Source organism: Lathyrus oleraceus, chromosome 3 (assembly GCF_024323335.1).
Source record: "Lathyrus oleraceus cultivar Zhongwan6 chromosome 3, CAAS_Psat_ZW6_1.0, whole genome shotgun sequence".
Lineage (NCBI taxonomy): Eukaryota > Viridiplantae > Streptophyta > Magnoliopsida > Fabales > Fabaceae > Lathyrus > Lathyrus oleraceus.
Window position 1 is genome coordinate 54270226 of NC_066581.1, and position 14126 is coordinate 54284351.

Genomic DNA, 14126 nt, shown 5'->3' on the forward strand with positions numbered 1-14126 from the left:
GGTCTGAAATTTTATTTTTATTAGACCTTAGACAGCGTTTTTGTGGAAAGCGCTTTCTAAGGTATGCCTTAGACAGCGCTTTCCAAAAGCGCTTTCTAAACCCCACCTTAGACAGCGCTTTTGTTTTTTAATTTTTTTTTTAATTTAAAGACTTTAGACAGCGCTTTATCAAAAGCGCTGTCTAAGGTCTATATTAAAAAACGCTTTCTGAAAGCGCTGTCTAAGGGGGGGTCTTAGACAGCGCTTTTAAAAAGCGCTGTCTAAGACCCCCCCTTAGACAGCGCTTTCATTATTTTCTTGGAACATTTTCAGCGCTTTATTTTAATTTTAACTTTAGACAGCGCTTTCTTTTAAAAGCGCTGTCTAAGATGCGCTGTTAAAAGTCATTTTTGGCGTAGTGGGGATCGATTCCATAAAAGATCAGATCAGTAAGTAGAAATTTACTGAAATTGAATTTTTGTGTTACGATCGTCAATGGAGTACCAAGGGTCTCTTTCGAGTAGACGCAATCAGTATAGCTATCCTTCTTGGAACACAGCAACGAAATTTCACAATCAGTGACCAGATCAAGTACTACAAAATAAAATTTCTTTTTTTGCTGGTTGTTTGTTTCGATGTACTGAATCGAAAATTCCTCCAAGTTTAAGACTATAATAAGATGAGGGTTCTTTCCATTGATTATTAGCTTCGGACAGAATCTTGATTTCTATTACTAGTTCTATAAAGATTTCTTACTGGCGAGCTACGACAATTGCACCTATCAAAGAAACTAAAAGAATTATTGAAATTAGTTCAAATGGAAGAAAAAAATCTGTTGATAAATGAAGTCCAATTTGTTGACTAGTACTTATCAAATCTTGCTTAATAATCTGATTTGGTCTTGTAGTCCAAATAATTCCGTACCATGATGTATCTGAAATAATAGTTATTAGTGAAACAAAAATACTTGTACAAACTATCAAAGTCATTCCATCCCCTACGGTCCAAAGATTCAAATCTTGGTAATATTCGGAACTATTCATGAACATCACAGCAAATATGATTAAAATGTTAATAGCTCCCACGTAAATAAGTAGCTGTGATGCAGCTACAAAATGAGAGTTTGCTAAAATATATAATAAAGATATACAAACCAGAACCAGTCCCAACGAAAAAGCAGAAAAAATGGGGTTGGTAAGTAATACTACTCCTAAACTTCCTAATAGAAGACCCGATCCCAGAAAGACTAAAAGAAAATCGTGCATCGTTTCAGGCAGATCCATTATATGTAAAAAAAAAAAAGACAAAGAAATATAAATTTCATGACCTTATTGATATCACCAGGAATTTTTTTTTATATACTTCAATTTTTCTTTGCATTGAAAAACCTAAGTAGTTTAAATTGATATAGTTAGGGTTATATAATCAATGTCATTCCACTCTTTTCTTTATACGAAAGAGTAGTTTGAAACGATATTAAAACTAAAGTATAAAGGTAGATAGAACATATATAACATTGAAAATCTTATTGAAATTCAATAAGATTTTCAATTTCGATAATATATATTGATATATTCTATTTAAGAATATAGTTCTCTAATAATTATAGAATATTTCTAATCTGATATCGACTATATTATTCATTTTTTATACAATTTTTGAAAATATTTTATTTCGATTATTCTATTTATATATTCTATATATTATCGATTTATATATAGAATATTCTTTTTTTTTTTAGAATTGTATTTAATTATAAAAAATTGTCTTTTTTGATTTGAATTGTTCGAATTGTATAATCATCAATTATTGACATTGGTAAACGGCCCAAAGCAATTTGATTATAATTCAATTCATGACGATCATAAGTTGAAAGTTCATATTCTTCAGTCATTGATAAACAATTTGTTGGACAATACTCAATACAGTTACCACAAAAAATACAGATTCCGAAATCAATACTGTAATTTAGCAATCGTTTCTTTCGAATATCCGTTTCCATTTTCCAATCAACAACGGGTAAATCTATAGGACATACACGAACACATACTTCACAAGCAATGCATTTATCAAATTCAAAATGGATTCGCCCGCGGAAACGTTCTGATGTGATTAATTTTTCATAAGGATATTGAATAGTTACAGGTAAACGATTTGCGTGAGATAAGATAATCATGAAACTTTGACCAATGTACCTTGCAGCTCGTAGTGTTTGTTGACCATAATTCATGAACCCAGTTACCATAAGGAACATATCGTAAATATCTATGAATAGTATAGTTTTGTTTGATTTCTTTCTCTTATTTGAGACAAGTAATGAATATAAAAGATCCATCTTTGTTTTACAGCGAAAACAATTGAGACGAAGTTGTTAATAATAGATTACCTACAGAAATCGGTAAAAGAAATTTCCATCCAAGATTTAATAATTGATCCATTCTTAGCCTAGGCAAAGACCATCTTGTTATGATAGAAACGAATAAGAAAAAATAGCTTTTAGCTAATGTAATAAAGAGATCACTTGTAGTTCCAAAAACTCCGTATGTTTTATTTATTTCAAAAAATTCAGAAACAAATATGTACGGAATAGAAATATTTGAACCGCCCAAGTAAAGAACTGTTACAAATAATGAAGAAATTAAAAGGTTTAAATAGGAAGCAACGTAAAATAAACCAAATCGAATACCTGAATATTCTGTTTGATAACCAGCTACTAATTCTTCTTCTGCTTCTGGTAAATCAAAAGGTAATCTTTCACATTCTGCTAGCGAAGAAATTAGAAAAACGATGAAACCCATAGGTTGACGCCACAAATTCCAACCCCAAAAACCATATTTTGATTGCGCATCAACTATATCAACTGTACTTAAACTGTTAGATAATCCTAGTCGGTGATAACATTACTGTTCCCATCTCTATTACAGAACCGTACATGAGATTTTCACCTCATACGGCTCCTGGAAAGCCTTAAGTAAATTTAAGGACCGGGTCGATTATTTATCTCTTGATATATCCCTAAGATATAGAAGATGAAAATCTATCGAACGGTTCTGAATTAGACCAATTCAATTCTGTCTGTTCTACAAATAACGAAATAAGAAAGAGAAATCTATTTTAATAAAAGATCCAATTAAGGCACTTCTGAATTGATCTCATCCCTCAAAAAAAAAAAAACTTTGTTGAGTAATAACTGAATTCTTCAATAAAATACTCTTTTATAATTCTCAATAATCCTCATGATTTTGAATGACGAAAAATAATTACACATTCGTTTCTTAATTCTTAAATTGGATCTCCATGAATATGGATATAAGAAATCAAAAACGAAAGAGAAATCTATTTTTCCTTTTTGATTTCTTATTATTTTTCTTCCTATTCTTCTTTTGTGTGCTATGAAAAAGGGACTTGCAAAAATTTTAAAGGATTTTTCCGTTCCTGATAGTAATTTATTTAGTGAGTGGATGGAAGCATACTCTGGATCGGAGTTGTGGGGAGTATTGCTTTCTTTTTTCTACCAACTTAAAGCCCCAATTAGTATTCTTCTTATATTCTGCGTAAATTTTCTTTTGGATAATTTACAAAATCTGTGTTACTAATCCTTTGTGTATCTTGGTGTTTCTAACCATCTACTTAAGCCCAATCCCACTTAAGTGCCCACAAAGAAAGCATGGAATTTGAAAGGGGCAGCTGTACAGCTGCTCCAACCGTGTGGCTTTGCAAGCCTTCGGTATTCCTCATGCAGCCATCTGTCTTGGTAATGAGAATATTCATGGCCTTTGAAAAACTCCCCAACCGTCATTTGTATTAATTGGTACATAAATGATTATTAACTCTAATAACAACACTACAATGTCTCTTTAAACTCCAATAACCCCCTCCCTCTATGCATTTTTCACTATTGCCATACAGTATATCGACGAAAGAAAAATCCACACTGCCGAACTTGATGAACAACATATGAAGTTCATCAGTTTCGATTTCAAAAATTTAGAGAAAAAACGAAATAACCAGTTTCCAAAACAAATTCCACAGCCCTAACCTAAAATGCTTCGGAACATCAAACAAATCAGAACCCTATTTCATGGCTTTTCTAGAAACAAAATCCAATTGCAATCCCCATTCAAACGTTAGCCATGGCAAGAAGATACCGTATACAATATTGACAATCAACAACCATCAATTAATTTGACGTACAAGGTTTAATACGCATATGAAGGTTTTGATCCCAAAAAGCTTTACGCAAAGAGAAACAGATCTCAACGAAGCCTCACGACTCCGTCGAAATTCCGGTGACCAAGAGTAATACCTCAGGTAAATGGTTCTGATCTTATCCTTGTTTTCCACTTTGGATCCTTACCCTCTCTTCCTCTTACTTCTGTGTTCGATATGCTTATTATCAGGGTCTTAGCTCGGATTACTCAAAGTTCTAAGGATAAACTTTGAGCACCCATTTGGTATTTTTGAGCTTTGGTGCGGTTTGTGATGGGATTTCGGCAGGGTAACGATGCTCTTTTTTTTCTCCCTTTTCAGTGACTGCGTGCCTCTCTTTATAGAACTCAGAATATACTCCCTCTAATCATGAGCTGGCAAATCCTAGCAAGATCATTCCGTTAGGAGAGAATTTTCTTCAGATTTGGTGGGGACCAAGGTATGTGAGTCATTTCCTCATTTTGTCTGTAGTGAAATCCACCAAACAATGTGGTCCTGCATTAGTTCATTTTTACTGTTGTGGAAAACTTGCCTGCTTGTGGTAAAAAGTTCAGTTTTTACTGTCATGTCTTGCACTTGCATTGTGTGTTGTTATCGTTGCATTTCCTTGGCTGAAAAGGCTTGTGCTTCTTCTGTTTTGACTCTGTTTTTCCCGTTGCTGTAGCAGCTTTTAATTTAGACTTCCACCTTGCAGCTCATGGTTTATGTGTTTATGTGAGCATATGATGGATTTACATTATTCATAATGCCATGGTTGGTTAGCTCGTTTGGTTTCAATGCCTGATTAGGAAGCTATTTGGTTATCCATTTGATTGATGTTGCAGGTTGCAGTTTATTCTTCTTGGATGGTTTGAACTTTTTCTTGGAATTTTGGACAATGCCCTCTGCATTTCATCCTTCTCTTAAAAGCCTTTAACCAAAACTTCCTTGGGTTGCTTACGATGTTTGGCTTCTATTCTGCAGGTTACACACATTTTCAGGAAAATATCTTGCAGACTTACAAGAGGAGTGGCAATATTGTAGGTATTATAGCCTTAGCAATAACCTATATATCTCATTGTGTTGTATGATAATGGCACCAGTGTATTTAATTCATGTCGGTGACTTACTACAGGTCTTAGTTGCAACAACTATTATTGTTTAAGAGACACAGGCTGATGATGCTGCCACTGTGGCGCCTGCCATTGTTGTTGCTTCACTACTTGACTAGTTACACTAGAATCAGGAGTTCTACTGAACCCATATGGTGGCAGATGATGTTCTTACCGTTGATGCTCAAATGACCTCCAAAAAGAAGTATCAATTCAGGGAAAATTGGGGATGCATGTGTGAAGCTTATTCCCTTCCAGTAACACCAAAACAGTTGGTAAGTGAATCTGATATAATTACAGAAGGAGCAGGTTCGGTACTTCTCGTTCCCATCCACTTCTTCCTTCTGTTTTCCTTTTAGCAGGTTTTTTCTGATTGGTTCAAGTGTGATGATGTGTTTATCTAGCAACTTTGGTTCATTTCACTGATATGTCGCTGCTTGACTAGGTTGAAAATTGATTGTGTAATATGCTCACTGATATGCCTTGCCTCAATTTCCTTTCACATGGGTTGCTCCTTTATTGGTTTCAATCCTGTCTATTGGCTTTGTTTGTTGCCTCACCTTATTGCCTATTGATGGGAACTAATGGCAATATTATGGGATTAAAGACTGCAACCTTTGTTGATGATTTGGACTGCTTGCTGCAAACTGATATGCTAATATTGCGGACTTGCATTTCTACTCGATGCAGGTTTTGTTCAAATTCTGGCTTGCTGCAGCAGGCTTATGGATATTGCATTGTTGCTGACTGCATTACTTCATAGTTTTTGTGAGGTATTTCAGTAGGTTAACTCAATGCTTGCTGTAGAATTTTGAATGTTGTTTGGATTTGGCTTCAGGATGTAACTTATGACTGTACCTTTCTTGTAATGCCATTGGATTTCATGACTGCTTTGATTTCTAACTTGGTCATTTTGCAGGGTCTAATTCCTCAACACAAAACTGCAGGGCATGCTGTTGGCTTGGTTGCTCTGTTGTAAACAAAAATGTGGTTGTAATTCATCTTCATTAGGATTTAGGCTATGTAAATTACTAGGTTCGTTATGTAAAAAAGGTCAACTTGTTTGGATCATAATAACTTGTAGCCATGGATCAACATGAAGTATGATTGGTTTGTGGTTTTGTTTGGTATGTATGTAGCAGCCTATGTGTTGTTGCTATGCTGGCCTTTCATACAGTCGTGGCTTTCTTCCATTCTTCAATTGCTTTTTTCGTTTTATCTGTATCTTGCTTTTTCTGTAATGGACATGTCTTTCTTTTAAATAAGAGCAGCTTAAATCTTCCAGGTCAAAATTCCAGGCATTAATTCCTAGAATATATTCTTTCTAAAACAATTGCTCCGTTTCATAAAGAAACTTTGTTCTGCATCAGTAAATCTGCCTCTTTAGCCTTCAGTGCTTTAAAACGATTCCCTAATGGGGCAAGGCTATCAAGAATGGTGCGACCAACATATTCGGTGGAATGTTCATATTTAAAGAAATGGCGCTTAAAAGTCTTTTCTGAGCTTGGACACTTCTTTGGGTTTTTGACTAAGCAGGTGGTAACCAATTCTTTGAAATACTTTAAAACAAACCTCTTGTCTCTTTCATAATCAAGACCTGGAGGGACATTCGAAGGACCACATGTTTGCTTTAAAATCATAGCCATGCAACCGTTACATAACTTTGGGATCCAACCATTAAGGTGTTCTAACAAAAGTATTTCTTGAACGTTGCCTATCTCCAGTACCAAACATACGCGCAGCCACTCCAAAGTCATCCACTTTGACTGCGCCATTAGAATCAACCAAAATGTTCCCAACCTAAAAATCAATATGTATGTGCCCATAGGCATGGAGATAAATAATAGCTTTGAGCACCTCACGCAATACGGTTGCCATAGCAGATTCTCTAAAACCCTCGGGAAAGGCGGATTTCACTTACGCTTTTTTCCTTATATAATAAACCCGACTCCTAGACGAAATTGATTTTATGAAATGCATGTTTTTTAGGTAGTATGGAAATGGAATAACAGTGGTAGGAAACTAAAGTGAAGTATTCTTGCGATGAAATGTATGTCATGCTATGCATATGATGCAAAATAAAAAAATGAAATCAGATTCTACGAAAATTTAAATATACCCGGACAAAATTGGGGTATGACAACCTTTGTATCCTTTGTGATCGTTTTGTCAGCATAATCATCATATATACATATACATATACATTCATATACATTCATAATTTGCATATCCTGCATCTTTATATTTGTTTGAGATGCTTATTCTCTATTTTGGCGGTATTTATCCCCATACCAAATCTAGTGTCTGTCCTCCTTCAATTGTAGAGTGTCAGCCCCGTAAGTAGAAAGACTTTAACCTTTCTCCGTTTCCCCAGTGAGTTTGTTTCCTCGTAGATGGTTATTATTTCAGTTTCCTCTCCAGTGGATTTTCTGGATGGAATTACTCCCCTTGAGTTATGTCCTCATTGGGTTGAGTCTTGATTGACCGTTTTCTTTCTAGCTCTTACTTAGATAGATATTTTGGTCCCCTAAGAGTCTATTACCCAGTAACTGATAATATTCTTCTTAGTTTGCATTTTGTTACTTCTTGCCCAATACCCGACAAAAGTACCCTTATTTTTTCTCCTCAGTAGAGTCCCTAGTGGATTTATTCCCCAGGAAGTATATCATTGATATGTTCATCCTAACCGGTGACGAATATCTTTCTTGCCCCTGCCCGAGTCTATCCTTGATATGTTCACTTTAATTAGTGACGGATATCCTCATTTTTGGTATTCTACCTAGTAAAAAGGTAGTTGTAATCCCTATTTTGTTCCTCAGAGAGTTAATCCTTGATATGTTCATCTTAACCGATGACAAGTTTTCTTCTCTTTGTGGTTTTCTACCCAGTAACCGGTAGTTGTAAATCCCACTTTATCCCCTTTTTAGAGTCTATCCTTGATATGTTCATCTTAACTAGTAACAGATTTTCTCTTTGATTGGTTTTCTATCCAGTAACCGGTAGTTGTAAATCCTACTTTGTCCCATCGCAGAGTCTATCCTTGATATGTTCATCCTAACCGGTGACGGATTTTCTCTCCGACGGTTTTCTATCTAGCTTTCGATAGATATAATTCCTACCCTTTTTGTTCAGTTGGTATGTCCTTGATATGTTCATCCTAACCGATGACGGGTATCCTCCTTGGCATTTCCAGGCAAGTCTATCCTTGATATGTTCATCTTAACCGATGACGGATTTTCTTCCCTGTTGAGTTTATCCTTGATATGTTCATCCTAACCGATGACGAATACTCTCACCTTTGGTCTTCTGCCCAGTAGTTGGTAGTTGTAAATCCTATTTTCTATAGTTTTTCCCAGAAAGGCTATTCTTACCCAGTAACCGGTAATGGATTTCCTCCCCTGGAATCCTCAGTGAGTCATCCTTGATATGTTTATCCTAACCGATGACAAATGTTCTCTTTGTCAGATCTTTATTATCTCCTTACCCAGTAACAGGTAGTAGATAATAAATTTCTACTCCTCCCGTGTTGAAGTTTATTGCTTCCCTAGTTGAGTTGAGTGTGCGATTCCTTAGTGAAATTGTTTTTCCCCTGCATGATTCGAGTACCTCGGTTTTATCCTGACTTACTCGTATCCCCTGCAGATGTTGTCATTCCATGGTCGAGTCTTTCCATGTTTGTGTGGAATCCCTCTAGTCCCCCGGTAATTTTAAGTCGTAGCGTGGCCTACGCACAACTCCTTTTTCCCCAGAGTCTCTGTCTCCCCAATGAGTTTTCCTTACGAAATGCATTGTGCTTCTGCGGAATTTCGGTCTCTCTGATTTCTTTTTACTTTGTGGCAATATTTCCCCACAAATCATTAAATTTTACATTCATGTCATATGCATCAAGAGGTCTCTTAGGGACTAAAATTTGTTTTTGTATGTTGTTATTTAAGCCCATTCTATTGAGTCGAGCCGAAGATTTTAACCTTCACCTCCTCAGTTAGAATGTCCTTAAATAGGGGCAGCTGTAAGACCCCAATTTTGACCCTAAGATCCCTCATGTAATTTCATCATAAGCATTAGCATTGGGATCATATCTTGGCATCCTCCTTACCCCTCTTTCATTGGGTTTGTTTGGGGAGAGATCACCAAGCACCTTATGATTGCATCATACTTGTATTTTATCATTTCACTAACCAAAATACCAAAAATATGTCTTTGCATTTGTCTAACTCTTTTGTAGGAAGGGCATGATTCCATTTATTCATCAAGTTCACATCTAGGGTTTGAGACCCCCATGAACAAAGAGCACAACCAAGAATTGATCCAAGAATGGTTATGAGCATTATATATGAGTCCCAATGTTCTCTACATGTTATATTGATCAAGTTCTCTTCAAGAGTTTGAGGGTGATTTGCCTTGGAAACCCTAGTTTGACTGGGTATCTTGAGTAACTTCTCCAACAAGATATCTCACCATTTGATCAAATTTATCAAGGGACACCTCAAAATTCATCACATTATGCATATATGATCTTCCATGAGCCAAGAAAGTCAAGAGAATTGGAAGTTAGCAAGTTGGTTGATGGTGGTTGGCCAGATGGATTCATCTGATCAAAACTGGGTCTCCCTAGACCCTATCTCCTTAAATTTTCACCATATGAAAATTATTCCAAGATAAAACTTACTCTAAGTTACATTCCAAACAACTTTCATGTTGAGACCTAGAGCTAGTTTTGCTTGGAAAATCATTTTCTATGTTGAAACATTATAGGTCATTTTGTGTAAACCCTAATTTGAAAGTCAACTTCTCAAGGCCATAACTTGCTCAAGTTTTATGATATGGAAGATTTCCAAGTTGAAAAATCAAATTCAATGTGTCTACTTCAACTTTAATGTTTTGATTGGGAGATAATTCAACTTTTTTGAGCATGTGATATGAGGTTACATTATAGGTCACTTTTGACCTATACCATTGACCAAGTGATTTTTCCAAACTTCAAAAATGCATAACACTATCATTTCAAATCCAAATGACATGAAATTGGTGACCACTTTGAAGGTATTTGAGATAGCTACAACTTTGATGAAAACACTTTTCTCATTTGAAGCTAATATAAAAAGTTAAGCAAGGTGGAATATTGAGACATATGGCTTGCACAGAAATTTTTTAATATGTCAAACATTTCCAAACTTCCACCTCAAATTTCACCAAGTTCTAAGCTCCAAATGAAAACATGTTGAATATGAAAGTTTTTTCTCTTGATCTCACCTTTCCAAAGAGCTCAAATTCATTCTTTTTGGACAAGGAATGCATATGATGCGTATGGCATGAACCTGATGACATCACTTGGCAAGAATCAAACTTCAAATCCAAATGCACACTTTCCTTGCAATCCAAGCTAAATTCAGACTATCTAACATTCATTTGTGGACTTATGGCAATGATTTTATGGGCATATGCGCGCCCATGCACCCATGCATAATCAATGACCAAATTTGGAAAGTGATTTCAAGTGTGCAAATATCAATGATTTCAGCTATAAATAGAGCCTCAATTGCTCAGAATTTCACACACATTTGTGCTAGCTTTGATCCCCCATCTCAAACCCTCACTTTGCAAAGGATAAACCTGAGAAATTCATTTGAATTTGAGGTTGAATTTCCACTGTTTTGAAATTCAAATCTCCAGGAATCCACAGCCTTGTAAGCATCCAATCCTTCTTCTGGAAGCAAGTGGAGTGAGATCAAGCACAAGCAAGATCAAGATCAGTTGAATCCAGACCTCCATTGAAGGTATTTTCCAGAAATTTTGAACTCTCTGATTCTCTCAAATTCTTGCTCAATTCTATTGATTCTTTGGTTGTCTGAAGTTCTACCAATGTAGGCAAGAAGATTGAGTTGCTTTGAGGCCAAATCGAAGCAACTCAGTTCATGTACCTCAAATTTCAACTCCATGTATCTCTCAATATACTTGGAGTTAGAGTGAATTGAGACCAGATTCAAGCTCAGTGCCATTTTTACTTTAAAATCATGTCTCTGTTTTTAATTTTGGGGATGATTGATGGTGGACCAATCAGGTGAGGTCCACCGGCGAAGAAGACCGGAGCTACAATTCCGGCCATGCGCAGGCATGTCTCCCAACCACAGGATCCGCTTGATTTGTTTTAATCTCACGGGTCCATTGTGATTACCAACTGTGCAGAACGTTGACTCAGGTCCATCGTGGATAGCGCGTTTTTGCCACTTGATATGCCACCTCAATTAATGAGGGAGATCAAGTGGTCCACGTTTTTTCTGATATTTTAATTTTCATTTTAATTGCATTATTTTCAATAATTAATATTAAATTCAATATTGATCCAAAAAATATGGGACTTTCACCAAAAAAATTCAAATATTTTTCTCTTCCATATTCTGAATTTAAATTAATTTTTGGATCATTATTAACATTTTTTATGAATTAATTAATTTTGTAGTTTTTTTTTATTGTTTAAAAATATTTTTAAATGTCCAAAAATTCAGAATTTTTTTCTCCAAGGTCCTTTGACCTTGTTTGACCTACGATAAATCTCATGGCCATTTCTTTGGTGTTTTAATGAGATTTTAGAAATTGGACAAACCATATTTAATTTAAATGCACTACTTTAGTACTTTTAATTTGAATAAATGCCAAATAAATTTGTTGACCAATTGTGATGATTTGTTTATGTTTAACTCTTGTTGTTGGGCCTTGGTCAAGGTTGATTTGACTTTGTCAAATCAATATCATTGGATTTAGGGGATTGATGGAATGTGCATTCCATCTCCCAAATGAATGGATGATATTAATTTGGTAAAAGTCCTCCTTTGACCAATTTGTGTTTTGATCAATTCCCCTCCCACTTCATCTTATTCCCTTTCTTCATTCATTCATTTCATTTTGCTTATGACATCTCAAAGTCCTAATGCTAGTTTATTGAAAAATTGATATGAGTATGGATGAGATTAGGCCACACCATTTGCATATTCTTTTTGTGTGTGGCATGTTTCATGAGCATAGCCCATTATAATATGTCTCTGACATGCATTAATACCAAAATTCTATTGACCGGTCTCAAATAGTTGTGACTTCTACATAAGTCCAATTACGATTGCTTAAAATAACGCTAAATTTGTGACATAAAAGGCATAAGCATTCTAGTTAGTGAGATTGTAAGTCTCCCCTCTTTCATGGTATTGTGTGGAAACTTGGCCTTCTTTCATTCATTTGGAAGATGTTTTGGCTCAAGGATTCATGCTTGTGATAAGTGGGTTGAGTGTTCTCCAAAGAATGTCTTAAAATGAAAAGCAAAAGCAAAACAATACTAACTTCTAACCTATTAACTACTGACTTTTAATTTCAAGCCTTTACTTTAATGCAATTTATTTTAGCACTCTCTTTCATTTGCCATTGTTCATATCATTCTAATTGTTTATGTTAATGCAATTTTCTCTTTGTCCACTTGGACCATATTGTGTGATATATTTTGTTAGTGTATACTTTGGTTGTTTATTTGGTCTTTGACCATTAACATACATAATAATAACAAAAACCCTAAAAAACTTTTGAGTGGACTGTTGGCTTGATCTTGGACAAATGGACTTAGAATCTAGGCAAACTTCCTATGCTAAAGGACTTGGCCAATGCCAATTTGCTGAGAAATCAAGTGCTTGCAATTTGAAATTCATCTGATACATCTTTGAAGACATCTCTAAGTTCATCTGCAACATGATCATTGTAAATCTGTTATTTTGAACTTGTGACTTATGGAATTCATCTGTTACATGGGCTATTTTGGAGAAGATCATGGAATGGATAAGCTTGGATGTGTCCATCTTTATTTGATGCCTTGCTCTTCAAGATAATATATTTGTGCATTTATGTGTTGCTTGATTCTAAAAGTCCAAAGGGAATTCTGGGTTTCTATTGACATTCTTGTCTATTGGATTGCTACCCACTTGGTCAGATCTTTTTAACTCTAAACTTTTAATTTTGTACATAGGATAGTCTCTTCATCTCCTCCCCATTTCTTTAATTTCAAAATCTCTCCCTCCATTTTTTCAAAATCTTCTTTGTGTGAACTATATTTGTTCTAACTTTGACCACTTTTGCAAAAAGATAGAAACTTTGGCCTTATGCCATTGCATTTGCAAACTTCTTTTCTTAAATCAAACTTGTAAATAGACTTAACTATACTTGACTTAAAATTTCAAAAAGCCAAAAAGAACTAACTCATTCAAACCATTTTTAGGCCTTTGTGCCTTTCAAACTTATTTTTTGTTAAAAACAATGCATCCATTTTGAAATTTGTATCACGAACTACGACATTTTGATCTGTCATTTTTACGTTAGTACATAGGCACAAGATCGAAGTTCTTGTCAAACATAAAAATATAATTAAAGAATTCTTTTCTCACCCCCCATTCTATTTGTTTGTAAACATTACTTTATACCAAGTACATGTGCACACAAAAAGGGCTCCCTAAGAGTACCCAGGACACTTTGGGTGCTAACACCTTCCCTCTGTGTAACCAACCCCCTTACCTGTGATCTCTGACTTTTTATTAGTTTTGATTTGAAAATTTCTTACTTTTGGGTTTTGTTCATACTTTTTCCCTTTTCCCTTAGAAACAATAAAAGTGCGGTGACGACTCTTGTTATTTGATCTCTAGCTTGTCAATAGCTTGATGATCATGAATTTCCCGCTACAGTAAGTCATAGAAAAAGATCCAAAGTTGTCGGTTGTAAGAAGTCTCAAAGTTTGAAAAACATAATAATTTTGGAGGGCTTGTGTTTCTTTTTATGAAAGGTTTAATTCTTACCTCTCCAAGACTAGATTCTTTG

General features: G+C 35.2%; 2 protein-coding genes, 1 long non-coding RNA gene and 1 pseudogene across 6 annotated transcripts; 1 reads left to right on the forward strand and 3 right to left on the reverse strand.

Moving 5' to 3' along the window:
* Positions 1 to 404: 404 nt before the first annotated feature.
* On the reverse strand, positions 405 to 1371 carry LOC127132485 (NAD(P)H-quinone oxidoreductase subunit 6, chloroplastic). Its single transcript, XM_051061434.1, has one exon. The coding sequence runs from the start codon at positions 1260 to 1262 to the stop codon at positions 732 to 734; it is 531 nt and encodes a 176-aa protein (XP_050917391.1). The 5' UTR covers positions 1263 to 1371; the 3' UTR covers positions 405 to 731.
* A 262-nt stretch (positions 1372 to 1633) lies between these two features.
* Positions 1634 to 2855, reverse strand: LOC127132486 (NAD(P)H-quinone oxidoreductase subunit I, chloroplastic). The gene is made up of 2 exons (XM_051061435.1): positions 2370 to 2855; positions 1634 to 2278 (listed from the first exon to the last, which is right to left on the reverse strand). Exons 1-2 carry the CDS (start codon positions 2775 to 2777, stop codon positions 1733 to 1735), a joined length of 954 nt encoding a protein of 317 aa, XP_050917392.1. The 5' UTR covers positions 2778 to 2855; the 3' UTR covers positions 1634 to 1732.
* A 22-nt stretch (positions 2856 to 2877) lies between these two features.
* On the forward strand, positions 2878 to 6571 carry LOC127132487 (uncharacterized). Of its 4 annotated transcripts, none has more exons than XR_007806741.1 (6): positions 2878 to 4290; positions 4380 to 4627; positions 5152 to 5211; positions 5303 to 5554; positions 5970 to 6052; positions 6199 to 6571. It is a non-coding gene; the product is annotated as an uncharacterized LOC127132487 (long non-coding RNA). The 4 variants fall into 4 exon arrangements; XR_007806742.1 differs by having other exon boundaries at positions 5152 to 5207; XR_007806740.1 differs by having other exon boundaries at positions 5303 to 6052.
* Positions 6572 to 6622: 51 nt separating this feature from the next.
* LOC127129618 (uncharacterized) lies at positions 6623 to 8952 on the reverse strand (annotated as a pseudogene).
* Between the last annotated feature and the right edge of the window lie 5174 nt (positions 8953 to 14126).